Below are 17,177 nucleotides of genomic sequence, written 5' to 3'. Positions count from 1 at the left end.
ACTGTTAACAAAGCGTGCCTCAGATCTTCCTCTCTTTGCCCCAGAAATAAAAAGCGATACTGTATTTCCTCCAAGCTTTATTCATAAGCCTGTCCCTGCCCGGCGTCTACACATTTTCCTACTGCCTGCTTTTGACTGTTGCTTTTTGCAGGTTCACGAACAGCATTTTGGGCAGGAAGTTCGGTGCCAGGGCCCAAGAGCCAGTTTGCTGAATTACTGTCCCAGTCGCTCGGGATTGCTGTGAGTCCCTGGGAAGGTCCCTCCAAGTGCCAGCCCTGGGGGGGGGGGGGGGGGGGCGCCTGGAAGCCATTTGCAAGAACTTTTGCGACAGGTGTAAAAGACTCCAGAGCTGCAGAGATGCTGAAACAGATACTGTCGGAGATGTACATAGATCCTGATCTGCTGGCAGAGCTCAGCGAAGAGCAGAAACAGATCCTGTTCTTCAAGATGCGGGAGGAACAGATCCGCCGATGGAAAGAAAGAGAAGCGGCAATGGAAAAAAAGGAGCCCGTGCCAGTGAAATCCAGACCCAAGAAAGGTGAGCTTAGCTACGCGTCCACTGTGAATGTGTCAGGAGAATGGCTCCCGGCTTGTTTTAACATTTCACACTAGTCAGAAGCAGGCCAGGTGTGTCCCTGTTTGGTACACGGATCCTAAATGTTATAGAGATTCTAACAGGGCAATTTATCAACTTGAAGCCTACACCCGGGCGCAGACACGCACAGCAATTACCCGGCGCTGGGTGAGCAGGTCGCTTGCTGGAAGCCAGACTGACCTTCAGCTCAAGTAAAAAGTCCCCTGTGAGTCTGATGTGAGGGGTATTAAGGAGGGCTTCTGTCCCCATTATTGTCACCGATGCCTAGTGCTCTGCTTAGCAGCACACCAAGTCCTTGTATCAGCATCTTTATAATAATTGTGTTTGCATTTTTTAGACTTTAAGAGATTTTTCTTTAAGTTATCTTTTCTTTAGGGAAACTCCCTCTTAAAATACAAATACTGCTATAAGGAAAAAGGTCATAATACTTTTTAGTATTATAATTTTTTTTACTGTGAGTTAACTTTTCAGATGTATTTCAGCCTGACCCAAGGAATCCCTTGGTAGCTTGAGAGGGCCTTTGAGACCATGGGGGAGAAATTCTTTGTACGTCAAGGCTTAAAGTACATACACACACAGTCACACAAAAGCACGCATTAACACCTCCATCCCCATCACCCCCTCCCCCCCATCAAATTCTGTTATGGATGAATAACTAAGTTGTTTTTTAAAAACACACCGTTTTCAAGGTCACTTACACAGGCATTCAAGACCGATTTCTCCTCATTATTTTTTTTTATTATTAAGGTAGGAAAAATAAAATTTGATGAAACCTTTTGAGGTTTCAAAGATTGAGAAAATGAATCTTACTTGAATGCTGGTATGCGCACAGACTCAAGAAGGAAGTCAATTTGGTGACCTTTGCCTATACTGCTTTTTATTAAAACCTTTTTCCAATTAAGCCTTTATAATGACATAGAAATAAAGGAGTATCTCATTTATTATTATTGTTATTATCAATAGCAGCTATTTGTTAAATACTTGTTTTTGTTGTTTGGGTTTTTTTTGCTTGCTATGTATCTCAATTTATTTTCAATCTTTTAAAAATTCTTTTACTTTATTTTTTTTTTTCCATCACCATTTATCTCCTCTGTGCCCTCTTCCACCTCCACCCACCTTTCCCCCACCTCTGAGATCACCACAGTAGCAGCTCTTTGTTAAATGCCTGTTTTGTCAGACACCATGAGAAGCACATTTACACACATGATATCTCACCTTCACACAACTTCTGCAAAGTCAGTATTAATTTTCCTATTTTACAGATGAATGAACTAGAATCAGAGAAGTAAGATATGCAAGGTCACACCTGGATGGGTGCCCAACTCTGTTGGATTCCACAGTATCTACACTATCCGAAATAGAATTTTTCCTTCAACAAGTGACATGGTCCAAGCTAAACATAACCTTTTCCCTTTCTGAGCTGATCTATGCCTCGCCGTTCATTCTTCAGTAGAGTTTATCTGATATACCTGGGCCTCTTTGTGTACTATGTTCATTGTGGACATAACATATTGATGTGGTGGGTGACTTTGGGGACTAGTGAGAGCTGAAAGGTTCTTGCCACTAGAGTCAATGACCAGACTGTTCGTTAGACTTTGGGCTTCTGAAGTTTGCTGAATTGATCTCCTTGTGATGACTTAAGAAACAATTTCAGTTTCTTTGCTTAAATCCTTCCTTTGCAGAGTTTTGAAGCTACCTCTCAGAAAAATCTGTATGACTATATTAGTTAAATGATCATGAACAAATATATTAATATATGTACAGTGAAAGTTCTATCAGTATTTCATGTGAGAAGTTTATTACTCCCTTAAATTAACACTGGGAAAAATCTATTTTGCATTATACTAGTTCCTCTTCTGGAAAATCAGAAGTATGGATTTAATTCAGTACCAGATCCTCCGATTCTAGTCCCTCTTACAGGAAAGGCAAGGTTTTCAGATTCTTTCCCTACTTCCCCCTGAAAAGACAACAGTTCTCTCTTTCCTAGTGTTCTGCCTCTGAAGCTAAAGCCACAGATAAAGGCAGTATTATCAGGGCAGGTGGTTTCCAGAGGTGTGTTTGTGCTGCAAACCTCCTAAGCTCTGGTCAGTGTTTGTCAGAAACCTTGTTGTGGACCTCTGCTCCTTTCAGGCCTAAGCTCCCTGCCTCCCCTCCACCCAGCCCCGACCTGGCTTGTACCTGGCTGACTCGAGGACTGCTTTTTCTTAGCAGTTCTTAGCCAGGCTGCGGCTTTGGAGATTGGCCTTTTCTTGGCTTTTTAAATACATATTTGAATGTGTTTGTTTTGTTTTGTGAGCTTACTTGTTACCCTGATAAATTTAATTTTAAAAATTTAAATAAATATATCTTATGCCACCCTCCGCTCCTTTACGCCATTCTCGCTCGTCACTGAGCCACGCTTTCATTGTCGCCTGGTCACTTCTATCTCTACGCAGTCCACTGTGGTGAGTTTTCAAGGAGCATAACTAAAACATTTGATATTGTGCATCCCAAGTACCTGTCCACCATTTAGTAATCTCGAGGCTAAAGTAGGAAGGGCTGAAAAAAAAAATCAGAAGTATGGATTTAATTCACTACCAGATCAGAAAGTCATTTCAAAACGTGGTGGGAAAATGCAATTCTTAGAGAGGGAGAGAAGTATGGACCTCCTCTGCCTGCCGGGGTCTAGGGCTGTGTGGTCCAGTGTGGTAGCCACTAGCCACCTGTGGCTATTGAGCGCATGAAATGAGGCTAGTCTGGATTGAGGCGTGCTAGAAGTGTCAGTTATTGATTTCAAAGACTTGACAAGAAGAAAATAATGTAAAATACCACATTGATAATTTTATATTCTTTCTATATTGACATAATATTTTGGATATCTTGGGTAAAATAAAACATATTAAAATTAATTTCACCTGTTTTTTGATTTTGTGATGTGGCTACTAGAAAATGTATAATTGTAGATGTCACTCACATTTGGACAGCGCTGCTCTAGGCTATAAAGGTAGCACCAGCCAGTGTTTACTGAGCTGACAGTGTACCAGAACCTGAGCTCAGTGCTTAAATATAGTATCTCATTAAATAATCACTGCAAAGCCTGAAGCCCAATTAATGTTCACCCTTTTTTTTTAATCCTCACTGGAAGATATGCTTTCATTGATTTTTAGAGAAACCTAATGCAATAAGCTGGGATCTGGTCACTGTATGTGTGCCCTTGAAATGGACTTGGAGTCCTGGAACTTCATTTGCTGGATTCTCATTGTTACCAAACGGGCAAGTTCTCTTATGCAAAGCCTTCCCTTTTTCATGAAACAATGATCAAGCCATTAGTTTGTGCTGCCTGCAATGTCTGCTTCCTCCAGGGATCCCTTCACTCTTAAACCTACTGTGTGACCTCCACTGCAGGATCCAGTTCTTATGTCAGTCAATTCTTCAGCCACATCTGACTGTTGTGTTGCTGCTCAGTCTCTTTCTTTCTTAGTCATGGGTCTCCTGCTGTCTCCATGACTGACCCTTAAATATCTGTGCTCACAGGGGGTGCCTCACTCCACACTGGTGGCTTGTAACAGTGAGATGGGGTTGAGGGGCTCATAGATGCCTTTGGAAATTTACTGAAAGCTTGAACCTAGGAAAATGCGCACAGACAACATTCTGTGTATAGTTTCACAATGTGCACTGACTCCTGGGTTCATAGGTCCTAGGTTAAGGTTCAGGTCTCTGTGTTATCTCCCTGGGGTACTTCTTCTGCCTCTCAGGTTGAATGCCATGCATGACTCTCAAACCCATATCGCCAAGCCAGACCCCTCACCTGTGCTTCCGTCTCAGTGTCAGTTACCTAATGAACATCTCCACTCAGAAGACCCATAAGCCCTGCAAGCTTGATGCACAACCATGTCCGTCAGTGTCATCCACCCCAGCTCTCCCCACACCCCAGTGCCTGACACTGCCTCTCATTCTCTGTCATGATCAGTGGTATTGCTCTCTCCCTAGTCACTGTGGCCAGAAACCTGGGAGCCACCTGGTATTCCTTGACCTCACCATATACCCAGTTACTGAACCTTCTAGATTTTACTTCATCTGCCCCATTTCATAGAGCTTCTCCCTCCCCCTCCCCCAAGCACATGAAGAGATCACCCACAGGGCCACCTCTGGTCTCTCCTCCCTGCGCCCCTGCTGGGCCTGCCACATGTGGAGGAATCAGACACGATGATGACGTGAACAGCATCATGATGAAATACAAGACTGTAACAGCCTGGCCGTGTCCTTGCCAAGGACGCATGTCACCCGCCCTATGTGATATTTTACAATGCTGCCCAGTTAGAAGTTTTATAGGGGAACGGGGTGTGGATATGAGTCTCTGCACAGTGATCCTTTGTGCCATGGTACCAAGTAGGACTGACTCACTCACTGTTCTAGAATAGTTATTTTTAGAAGAAATTCTCAAGAATCCCTAAGATAGCCAACATGAAGAGCACTGCAGTATATAAACATGATTCAAGGACCGGGAGAAAACTTATAATTACATGGAAGTGCTATATAAAGTTCCCTCTCGTGTCCTCTGATTACAGAGAGCATGCAATTTCAAAGTGAAGTAGACAGAAAATCCAGAATGCTGGATAGCACCATGTATATATGCAGGGTATCCCCCCAAAATATATATATACTTTAACAGCTGATAGCTGAATTTTGAAAATGAAATGCATTTTAACAAACACTGCCTTTATAATTATTCAAAGTGTGTGTATACATTTTTTGGGATACCCTATATATGCTAATTTTATGCTATTTTAACTTAGAATAAAGAATTATGTTTTTATTTTTAATTAAAAAGTTTTAAATTACAGTTAACATTCAACATTACATTAGTTTCAGATATACAGCACAGTGGTTAGACATTTATATAACTTACGAAGTGATCCCACCATAAGTAGTCCGGTACCCACCTGGCACCATACATTGTTATTACAATATTACTGACTATATTCCCTATGCTGTCCTTTTCATACCCATGACTGTTTTATAACTGCCAGCTTGTACTTCTTAATCCCTTCACCTTTTTCACCCAGCCCCCCAACTCCCCTCCCATCTGGCAACCATCAGTGTGTTCTCTGTATCTATGAGTCTGTTTCTGTTTTGTTTGTTCATTTATTTTTTTTAATACCTCCACATATAAGTGAAATCATATGGCAGTGCCTGCCCACTTAGGATCACTTGAGTTTATACCTTTACCTTAAGGAAATATTCTGGGGACAGAAATGTGGTTCTGTGCATATCAGTTTTCAGCTCTTACCAGACTGGGGCTTGTGCCCTCTCCTTGTCAACTGTCTCGTCTTTACCTCTCCTCCTCACGCCCCTCTACCCATCAGTCCCAGGGCCTGGTCCCTCGCACCCCTCCAAAACCCAAGTGTAGCGCCTGTCCACGTTTCCCTCCTTTAAGAAATGTTTCAACCGCCTAAGCTCCTGAGCTGCTCTTTCTGCCTCTGGGCCTGTGCACAGGGCCTGGGGCATAGCAGGTGCTCAGTAAATATTTGTCCAACAGGTGACGGAACCCTCATTTTCTTCTCAAGGGTAAACATCTCCAAAGCACACAGTTATAGCCCCCGCCTTTCACCATTCTTTCTGTCCTGCCTTTTTAGCCTGCCCCCCACATCTCTCCCCAGAATTGCTCTCTGAGGTCAGAGGCTGCCAAAGGTCCCACTCAGTCTTCTTCACCTGTCCCCTCATCTCAGCAGCAAGGAACTCGGTTCTCTCTTCCCCTCTCCTGGCTGCATGACACTGTGTTCTCTGTGTCTCCTACATTATTTCTTTTTTTAGGAATCAGAATCCTCTGTTCCTTTTCCCTTTTGAATCAGCACTCTCTTTTCCCTCCCTTTTCTTCTGCCCCCTGCATGGAGCACATGCTTTTCCAAGGTTCTCTTCTAGGGTTTGTTCTCTTCATGAATTTTCATCTATGCCAGTGGCTTCAACAGTGACGTCTATCAAGTAGTTCCCAAGTTCACATGGTCAATCTCAGCCTCACTTCAGAGCTTCAGTTCCATATTTTAGATAGCTACTGAAACTCTGCAGGTAGATTTCTAGTAAAATTACAAATAATCTATCCTATTTCCAAAACAGCTCGTTATCGAACTCCTCAAACAAATGTATTTTCCCGATATCACTGTTTCTGCTACCCTCCCACTGACCTCCCAGTTTCTAAGGCTCAGAATGTTGGCATCATCCTTGAGTCCTCCTTGGATTCAGCCGCCTACAGCTTACTGTCCTGTTTAGCACTGTCCTGTCCCTCGTTCAGGCCACAGTTTCCTCCCTCCTGGTCTTTTCAGCCCCTAGTCTGTCTCCCCACTCAGTCACCAAACACGCATCTCCTCCTGCCCTGACCCACCTACATGCTGATCTGCCCTAGTGCTTCCTGGATCACTTCCCTGACCCTGGCGCCTCCTGCACAGATAGTCAGGGACTCTTCGTTGGTCATTAGATATCAATGGAGCTAATACTTTTTAAGCATTTATTATGTGACAGGCCTGTGAGGTCAGACTTATTACCTCTGTGTTATCAAAGAGGGAACTCGGGCTCAGAGAGGTACCGCGACATACACATGGTCACATAGTTGGTGGAAACGCTGGGGTTTTAATGCCACTTTCTGGCTTTATACAGCACGGGGCCTAAATTTAAATCCTTCAGCAAGGTGTCTAGGACCTGTGCCATGTGGGCCTCTGCTCCCTTGCATGACCCTCACCCCATGGCCAGGTGACTTCTAAAACCCTTTTCAGCTCTGGTAAGACCCTGCTTCCCCACAGCCCCTCTCTGATTCCCTTCTCTGACCTATGATCGTGCTGTTCTTGTGTGGGCCACCAAATCCTCTCCTGTTCTCTGTTTGTCCAGTTTCTATATCCATCTACCAAAACTCAGCCCCAATAACATCTCTTCATACTTCATGTCCTTCCAAAGCAATTTCTCTATCCTTTGAATTCTCACTGGACTTAAAATCTAAGGTGGTTATGAGATGGCCCTCCAGACTGGTTGGTTCATCTTCTTAAGCATTCTCAGAGCCCCTTTAACACCCCCTCCCCAAATGCATTACTTTCATAACACAAAGCCTGCTTCCTCCAACAAGAATGTAAGTTCCCCGAGGGCAGGAAGTGGCTTGTCCTGTTCATAAGCATTTACACGCATCTACCTCACTGCCTGGCGCATAGTAGATACACCATGAAATTTATTAAAGAAGTAGCCTAATGCCTCACTCTCTCTCTCACAGACTCTAGGTGACTCGCAGGAAATGGTCACATCTGTTTTATCCACATGTCCCCTGAAGCATCGAGCTCTGCTTCATGCTCAGAGTTAGAAACTTTAAGTTTTTGTGGCATGAACTAAAAGAGGCCTTACTAGTCTTCCCGCTTGCTGGTCTGAAGCTGAGGGTGTGAGAGCTAACCCTCATCTTACTAGAATGACTTCCCTGCTTCCCCTGGGTGCCAGAGCATTGCGTGGAACCACTGGAAGCCTCTCCCATCTCTCTGCTTTCAGGCCCCGTTTAAGAACTCTCGAGGTGAGGAGTAGTCAGAACAGAGATTGTCCTCAGTGCCACTCTCTCAAGAGCCCATGTTTTTGGCATCTGGCTAAATGTGACATTTTGCATCTAATTCTCTCTCTTCTTGTGCCCAAACCATGATTTCTTTAACTTCACCATACTCTTACCACCCACCTCCTTTTAAAACTTCAAGACTCTGGTCCTCCCGTTGGGTTCTCTTCTCTAAGTTTCTAAGCTCCATTCTCTGTTCACAGGCAGCTCTGGGATCTCTCCCCCACCCTCCAGAGCAGTGCCTCCTGCCCCTGCCTGCAGCTTGTAGGGATCTCTGGACACAGTTTGGGGGGAAGTATGTGCCACGCTGTACTGAGCAGAGCTGCTGGGATCCCCGGGTGCTCCCTTTTGCCCCCCCTGGCACTCTGCAGTCTCCTCTCAGGGCATCTCCCTCCTGCTGTAAAAACATTGGTAGAGCATCACTTAGGTGAAGGTTGAGCGATGGACATAGTAAAAAATATTACTAGTTGCCCTGGGAGAGTGTGATAAAGGGAATTTTATGAGGTATGACAGCTTTCTAAAGTTAATGAGCCGTTTCGCATTTCCCCCAGCAGAGCCCAAGCTGGCCAGGGCTTGTCCCCAGGAGGGCACATTCAGGATTGATCTTCCCTTCCTCCCTGGGTGTCACTCCCCCAACTTCTCCCTTTGTGAAACTGTGTGAGGTCCGCTTCCTTCCGAAGGACGCATTTGACTCCTTTTGTACTGAAGGCTATGATTCAGTCCCTCCTGCCCCGTATCCTATTTAGAACTCTGTTATCCTGCAGAAAGTCCCCACTGCACTGGGCAGAGTTGAACACACCCACATAAAGAACAAATCTGACCTTGAATAGCCTTTTTTAATGTATCCTCAGGCAACAGTAGGGAGTAGGTCAACAATACATGGAGACACTTTTGTTGAAAATCTTCCTCTACTTAATGTAAGGAGACAGAACAACCCCAGAGTGGATTGCTAACCTAAAAGCATGGCCTAGCCTGCATTCCAGGTGGGTGCCCTTTTAATGCACCCAACACCACTGGCTGGTTTGAGGTCCTTCAGGCTGGAGATCTTGACCAGATCCAACTGGGAACCATGATGGCCTCTGGGTAGGTCTGCTCTGGGCCCTTTAGACTTGGGGACTGTACCTCTTGGCCTCTCCCACGTATGTTCCACCTTCCCCAGGTTTCAGGAGCATGACCTGTGTGGCCACATGTCAGGAGTAGGGCACTAGAATGTAATCCAACCCTTGCACCAGTTGTAAACAAGGGTTATTTAAGTAGCTTCACCAAGTATCACACTACCAGTAGTATTATCTTCTCACAAACCGGTGTGAATCTCTGAGCAGCCATATACGTAAACAATAGGAGAGTGGCATAGCAGTTAACCTCTCTTGACCTCCTGGTATGTGGCAGGCGCTAGGGGAAGTGCCTGGCACACCTCGCCTGCCTCCTCCCACAGCAGCCCTGTGGAGTAGATGTGAGTATCCCCATGTTGCAGAGGAGGAGACTGAGGCTTGGAGAGATTAAGTAATTTGTCCAAGTCACATAGCCAGTAAATGGCAGGGCTGGGATTTAAACTAAAGCCACGCTAACTCTAAAATGCATGTTTTTACCCAGCAGCGCTGCCTATAAAGATAGTGGGAACACCGAACCCTGGATTGGCAGTTAATTCTGGGGTACAGGGAGATGCTTAGACTTTAGGGTTTCTGGTATCTGATGTCCGCTCCCTTACCCGAAAGGTTGACGCCAACAATGCCTGCTTTCTTCCCCTCTTGCCTTCTTCAGTTACAGAATGGGCGCATTCGTAAACCATATTCATTGCCCCGGCCGGCGGCTCAGTTTGGTAGAGCTTTGTCCTGTACACCAAAAGGTTGCGGGTTTGATTCCCTGTCAGGGCACATACCCAGGTTGCGGGTTTGATCTCCGGTCAGGAAGCAACAGAGTGATGCTTCTCCCTCACATCAGTGTTTCTCTCTCTCTCCCCCTCTCCCCCACCCCTTCCTGTAGCTAAAAATCAATAAAAATTTTTTTAAACCCGTATTCATCCTATTTCAAAACAAACACCACTGCAGCCACCGCCCACTGCCACCATGTCCATTGTTCCCCGAAAAGCTGCTTGTTCCCAGCCGGTTGGAAGTCCTTTCCCGCATCTAATTTTTCCTTCCGCAAGACCCTAAGTACATTAATGACGGGAAACGCAATGACCCCTGACTACATATTCTGTTCGATCTGAATTTTATTTTGCTTGCAGAGAACAGCAAATCTGTTCATTGGAAACTGGGCGCGGATGAGGAAGTCTGGGTGTGGGTGATGGGCGAGCACCATCTGGACAAACCCTACGAGGCGCTCTGCAGGGAGGCCGCCGGGGGAGCCCCGCCGCGAGCGCGGGAGGCAGAGGCCCACAGGTACGCGGTCCGCAGGCCCACCACAGCCACGCAAACGTGCCTCTTGCTCACCCTACCTGGTGCGAGCGGGGTGGCATTTCAGGGTCACGAAAGTAACTTAGTCTCTCTGGAAAGTCTCTTTAGGCCCCTGGGACTCCTTTCCTTCCCACAGTGCTATCAGATGGGCTGTGTCATTTTCCCACCGTCACTCCCGTTTTTATGTGTAGACGGTTTTCCCAGTGATCGTGGTTTCCCTAGAATCATGCTAGGGCAACGCGGGCAGATACAGCTGAGCTGAGCATCAGTGACATAAGTGACCGTTCAAGCTTCTGGCCTTCAAAGAAGATTGCCTCGGTGTGGGCAGCTGAGTGACAGGCCGTCAGGTGCTCACCCCGAGCGAGGCTCCGGGAACTGAAAGACCCACAAGGAGCTTCCAGTCCAGGAGGAGCAACGAGCAGCTGCCTGCAGCCAGGACAGGCTGGGATGTGCTGCAGTGGAGCTCTCAACAGAGCACTGGCTGAGCCTGTCGTTCTGATCCACCCAAGAGGTGGAATCCGAATGGAACCTGGAAAGATAGGCCGAGTTTTCCAGCTGCAGAGAGTCAGGAAGGAAACTGCAGGCAGAGGGCACAATCAAGTCCCCTAGGCCTGAATGTGTTCGGTTCGTTGGGCATGTTGAGTTCTTTGGGGGGACACAAGCAAATAGTAGGAGATGGGCCACGCTCTAAAGCACCTCGAAGGCCAGGTTTAGGAGTGCGGACCTCATTCTGTGGACAGTGGAGAGGTTTTTGAATAAGGAAGGGTCACGATCAACTAAAGATATAGGAAGGTGACGTGAGTGGGAGCAGTGAGGTGGATGATGGGTCCCCTCTGCTTGGTGACCAGGTGGCCTCTGTGAAGCCTGCTATCCCTTGAGTGTTGACGGTCCTGTCTGAGCTGGTGAAATAGAAGCAGACACATGGACCTCAGTTCAGATCCCAAGGGCAGGTGATGCTGCTCACCAACTTCTGTAACTTAGAACTACACACGGGCAGACAGAGGCAAAGGGATTATTTGCTGCTGATCGTAGGAAGGCGGCGTGCCCTGGCAGTTTAACTTCTGAACCGGGAGTTGGGCAGACCTGGGCTCAAATCCTGGCTATTGACTATGTGGCCTTGGATAAGTTATATAGTTATTTTGAGCCTCTTATAAAAAACAAAGGTAACAGTGCCTTCTTCCCACGGTTGTTATGAGGATTAAGTTAATGTCTTTACAATTAAGCAAAAAGCTCAGCATTTATAGTACTCAGTAAATGGTATGCATTACTGTTTTTCACATAATTTGAATGTAGACATATGCTTTGGAAAAGCTGTCCATGTTGAAGAATGTTTTTTATAATTCCACATTTGTTTCTCTTCAGCAAAACTCGGTCCAAAGAATTCACCAACAGCTCGACCACAAAATCTCACTACTGTGATCTGCAAGCACCAGATACCTGGGAGTCTCAGAACATCTGTAAGAAAGCAGCAGACGAGGAGGAGTCGGGGCCAGGCTCGAGACCAGCGCCGCCCCTTAAAGAAGAGAAGATCCCAGTGAGTCTTTCCTCTGTAAACGTGCAGAATTTCATCCCTGGGGGAGATAAAGATATTGGGACCACTGAGGTGAATGTCTTGGGGTATCAGGATCTTAAACTGGCATTTTAGGGGGGGAAACCCTCTTAACCTGAAAGCCCTGCTGTTCATTTCATTCGAGGGGATTTGTTTCACCTGTTACTTCCCCGGAAAGGTAAAGCAGCCCTTCTTCATGGGACTGAAGGTGTGAAAAGAGGACTCTAGGAGTAAAATCTTGTATTTGAAGATATTTTCAGGGTTTATTTTTCCCTGTTATATGCCTTCTATAACGGGTCAGCAGCTTTTTCTGTGAAGGGCCAGGTAGTAAATCCCGAGGCTTTGTGGGCCACGTGGTCCCTGTCACAACCGAATGGGCACGGCTGTGTTCCAGACAAACTTCATTCAGCAAGACGGGCAGAGGGCCGGATCCGGGCTGCAGGCTGTGGTTTGCTGACCCCTGTCCTGTCATGCCAGCCCATTTGCGACCTAGATTTCCTCCTCTTGACTCTCCCCTTTTTGTGAAGGACAGATATCAGCGCCTCTTTGGCTTCACAGGTTCTGCCAGTGATTGTGGAGACAGCTGTTTCCTCAACATAACAGAATTTTCTATTCAGAACTGGAAGGAATTCAAACGTAATTTGCTGCTCGGAAGAACAACCACACTGTATTATGAGGAGCCTTCCTCTGAGGGAATTTCATTACATTGAGAATTAACAGGGATTTGCAGTTGTGGACTTCCCTCAGGTCCTCACTCTGTGACATGGTTGCGTGTCCTTTGTCCCTGAGGCTGTCAGGAAGGGGTACAGTTACCTGTCTGGCCTACTTCATGGGCTTATTCCGTGGCAAAGCGTGCTGCTGAGTGTCTCATTCAGTTCTCAGCACAACATTATGACCCAGGGCCTGTGTGTGTCTGTCCATTTCACAGGCGAGCAAGCTGTGGTTAGGTGTGGTTACGTCACCTGCCCAAGGTCTCAGAGTTGATAAAAGACTGAACCAGGATTCAAACCTAGGCCTGCAGGACCCCTGCCTAGGTCTCTCTGTAACTGTTGTACTCGACTGCTTATTAATATGAAGAATATGAAGAAGGTTTAAAAGGGCTGTAAATGGGAGGTTCAAAATACTTTGGGCTACAAATTCTAAAGTTCGGTTGATGTCCCAACCTCAGCCCTGGGAACCTTCCTCACATCTGCAGTGACTCACCCAGGTTTTCCGAGGTTTCCACTTTGCACTCAACACGTTTAATACCAAACTCCCTCCAAACAGTTAGCCCCCTTTTAACACCCCTAAAATTAAGAACAGCAGCAACAGCAAAACACCTCCTTCAAGAGCATTGGGTATGCACGCTTCTCTGTGCTTGAATTACAATACTTTTCCAGAAAACAAATTTCACAAGTAAGACGAAAGATTAAAATAAAAATTAGACACCATGGATACTCTCCTGTTCCTATGTCGTAACTATTGGAGGGAGAGGGGCACTCTTCCATTCCTTAGGTGTCTGCCAAGCTGTCCCGTGGAAGGAGGTGGGGGCAGGGGATAAGGAACCCTTTGGTTATGGGCCTGGAGAAAATGGGTAGGAGGTTTTTCTGTCCCCACTTTTCATCTTTCCCTGCGTCAGAGACAGCGCTTCAGGGTCTTAGAAAAAAATACTACATAGTGAGAAGAAGGTCCAGGATTGATTGATTTGCTCACTCATTTAAAAAGTACCCATTATGTGCCAGGCGTTGAGGTGACAGCGTAGGAGGGAAAGCAGAGCCACTGCCTTCGTGAACTCTGTAGTTGGGGAAGCAGGGAGAGACTTGGTGCAGTAAGTGCTCCAAGGGAGAGGGTGTGTTCCCACCGCCCCCCTTGCGCTAGAGCTGGAGCAGCACCAGGGACTGCAGGACGGCTTTGCCGAGGACATGGGGCTGGAGGCGGCGAGACAGGATGACTGCGGCCTGCGGTTCCAGAAAAGGGACCCTGCGGGCCAAGTCTGCAGCTGGAGGGAACAGGGGCTTGGAGAAGCCGAAGAAGGCTGTGCGACTGGAGTGTAGATGGGGAGGAGGAGTTTATGATTTAGTGGGGGGGGGGGGGGGGGCAAGGCCAGGCAGGACAGGGTCCTGAGGACAACTTAAGTGTTTTCATACTTTTTATCAAGAGCAATCGGAAATTGTCAGTGCGTTTTGGAGCAGGGGCTTGACCTGCTCAAATGTACATTTTGAAAGGGATTTAGCTGTCACTCAGCCAGGTTCTGAGACATGCTGTTTGGGAAGCAGATGCCATTCACGGGCAAAGACAAGTCTGATGGGGACCTAATAGGAGCCAGAGAAGATGACAGGCAATGCAAGGTGTGAGTAGACCCCCCCAGTCCCCAACCCTGGGGGGAGCTGGGATAAGAACTTGGAGCACTCAAGGCTGGGTAGATATCCTTAGGGACCCCCAAGGTGGAGAGCCCTCCAAATGTAGCCAATGCCCCCCCCCACCCCCCAAGAGAATCCGGGAGAGAGCAGAACGGTTCTGAGTGTGGTTGGGAGAATGGCAGAAAATGCTGATTCAAAGATTAGCCCCTTTGTGTTTCTCTGTTATATGTAATTTGTAGGCTGGGAACTCATTAATCAGTGGCCTGACTGTCCTTGCCCCAAAGGGGACCTTGAATAAAACTATATCTGCTCACTTGTAGATTTTATCTCCAGAGAACTGCTCATTATTTTTACGGAAATGGCCTTCAGAGTGGACCACACTGAAAAACAGGAGATTAAAAAAAATAGAACACAAACATCTAGGATTCAAAACATTAAAAAAAAAAAAAAAAAAAAAAGACCTTGAAGCCAGCAGATTAAAAAGCCTTGAGAAAGATTCTTCCTCTTCATATGCTCTTTAACCAAATGGAGTGAGAGGTGAAATCTTTCCACCTCTACCATGTGCACACAGACACACATGTTGCACATGCAAAACACGCACACACACACACACACACACACACGCACGCACACACAGCCTACACTGCCAGAAGGCTCACTCTGATACCAGCTTTTAAGTCTGTCATTTCACTGTAACAGCTGATAACAAAAATTTGCCACCAAAATGCACATTTTGATTGTAAACTTGACATAGAAACCATGGTGATTTTCAGTGTTATTCTAATTCATAGCATTATGTTCCCATTAGTAGGTAGCAGTGAAAGAGCAACCCCTAAAATGATTTTCATACATAATGAGAGACTTCCACTTAGGTTTCCTCCCTCTTACATCCCTTCGAGACCACAGTTAAGCTTGCTGTCCACTCAGAAACCAACAGTTCTCTAAAACCAGATTTGGGCTATCTGCCTTTATAAAGGAGAGATTTGGAGACAAAATATTAAGATCAGACCACTTCTCTGAAAGAACAGAAAATAATATGCCAAGTTGTATTTTTTAGACCCTTATTTATCTCCAGGTGCTCCTGCATAGCAACCAGCGTCTGGGGTTTTACGTGGCTTGGGCTTTGTGTGAAGGGTGAAAAGCAGCGTGAGAGCCCAGCTCCTTAGGTGGCTTAATCAGAAGTGTTAAAGCCTGGTGACTGGCACCGCGGAGAGGCCTGCCCTGCCCCAGAGCGGATGCCCCGCGCTGGGCCTGGTGGACCCACCTTGGGGTGGCCTGGCCCTTGTCTATAGACAGCCACATTGCTAATCCCTGAGAGGGAGTCGGGTTCACACTTATAATGAGGAAGCTCACTGTAAATAGGATGAGGAGTGTGCTCCTGAAATGCAAACTAGAATTTTGAGTTGGATGGGAGAAAAAAGGGTGAATCCCAAGCCAGTACCCGTTTCCTGTTTGTATACTTCCTTCTAGTATTCATGCAGCATTTCAACATTATTTTTGTGAGAGACGAAGTATTGGCTATACCGGATAAGAAGAGATGAGGAATTTTGTAAAGTCAAGAGTGGAGCCATCATCAGAGTTACGCAATTACCTAAGTGGTTCTGTGTAACTGTAATAGAATTTTGTGGTAGTTTAAGGTAAAATTTTATGTGAGATAGATTCCAAAATCCTGGGCCTTAAAAGCCATTTAAGCTGTTCTGTTTTTAAAAATAGGATGCTGCATGAAAAGCTTAACATAAAGTAAATTACAGAAGAGAAAACATTTATAGTCTTGAGATTGTAAACTTGACACATTGTAAACTTGAGAGTTGTACATTATGAAGTTGGTAAAACAACTTTATTCTGTACGATTGCCAGTTATATTTGTAAATAATTCCCTTATCCAACTCACTAGTGGTAGTGCTGGGAAAAACAGGTAGAATCCTGAGTTAGGAGACATGGGGTCCTGTGGACTACTTGGAGTCAGTCATTAAATCTTTCTGGGCCTCAGTTTCCTTACCTAAGAAATGAAGGTTACAGTAGCTACATTTGGATGTGAGACTGAAATGAAATAATATACATGAAACAGTTATATAAAGTATTATATAGGATATATTTTTTCTATCATTATTTATAGTTAGGTTCCTATTTTCCATTGTGTCAAGACTTTCCACATCACTCATGTTTTTAAGGCTCCTTGTCTATGCTCTTAACAATCTTTTATACCAGCAATTTTCAACCTTTTTCATTCATAGCACACATAAACTAATTATTAAAATTCTGCAGCACACCAAAAAATATTTTTTTTGCTAATCGGACAAAAAAAATAGGTATAATTTTGGTTTATTCACACCAGACGGCTGTTGTAGGGTTGGCTGTTGTCATTTTCTTATTTGACAGTCTAAGGGGAAAGAGGCCAGTGCCCCGAACTACACAGTCAGGTATCGCATGTTTTAAACATCCTGGTGGCGCACCAGTGTGCCATGGCACACCGGTTGAAAATCACTGCTTTATGCTGGTACTTCATATCTAATAATTACTTGATTTCCCTTGCTCTTCTTTTTCTTTTTCATGGATCATATGTCAGGTGTCTCCCTGGTGAGAATGTAAGAGTGGCCTTGGAAACTCTCCCTTATCTGAAATGCTTTGCTTGAACAACTCTTCCCAGTTCTGCATTATTGCATTGTCTGGGGTGTTAACTGCTCAGTTCTGCTGTTTGCACATTGCTTTGAGGGGCTGGAGGGGGAAGGTGTGATGAAAGTAGACA

The 17,177-nt window shown here is 45.7% G+C and overlaps 1 protein-coding gene across 4 annotated transcripts in view; it reads left to right on the top strand.

The window, feature by feature from the left end:
* Nucleotides 1–337: 337 nt before the first annotated feature.
* The window catches only part of SH2D4A (SH2 domain containing 4A), a 40,341-nt gene continuing 23,501 nt past the window's right edge, over nucleotides 338–17,177 (top strand). For 2 of the 4 annotated variants that reach the window (XM_087814209.1, XM_087814206.1), the window contains exons 1-3: nucleotides 338–538; nucleotides 10,375–10,528; nucleotides 11,906–12,077. In XM_087814209.1, coding sequence (XP_087670335.1) covers nucleotides 358–538; nucleotides 10,375–10,528; nucleotides 11,906–12,077 — 507 coding nt within the window. In that variant the 5' untranslated portion in view covers nucleotides 338–357. Of the gene's footprint in view, nucleotides 539–10,374; nucleotides 10,529–11,029; nucleotides 11,036–11,116; nucleotides 11,153–11,905; nucleotides 12,078–17,177 lie in introns of all 4 variants that reach the window. The other 2 variants (XM_087814208.1, XM_087814207.1) reach the window with 2 other exon arrangements.

Source organism: Miniopterus natalensis, chromosome 2, assembly GCF_054644295.1.
Source record: "Miniopterus natalensis isolate mMinNat1 chromosome 2, mMinNat1.hap1, whole genome shotgun sequence".
In the NCBI taxonomy this organism is placed as follows: Eukaryota; Metazoa; Chordata; class Mammalia; order Chiroptera; family Miniopteridae; genus Miniopterus; species Miniopterus natalensis.
This window is presented reverse-complemented; position numbering and strand designations above follow the sequence as displayed.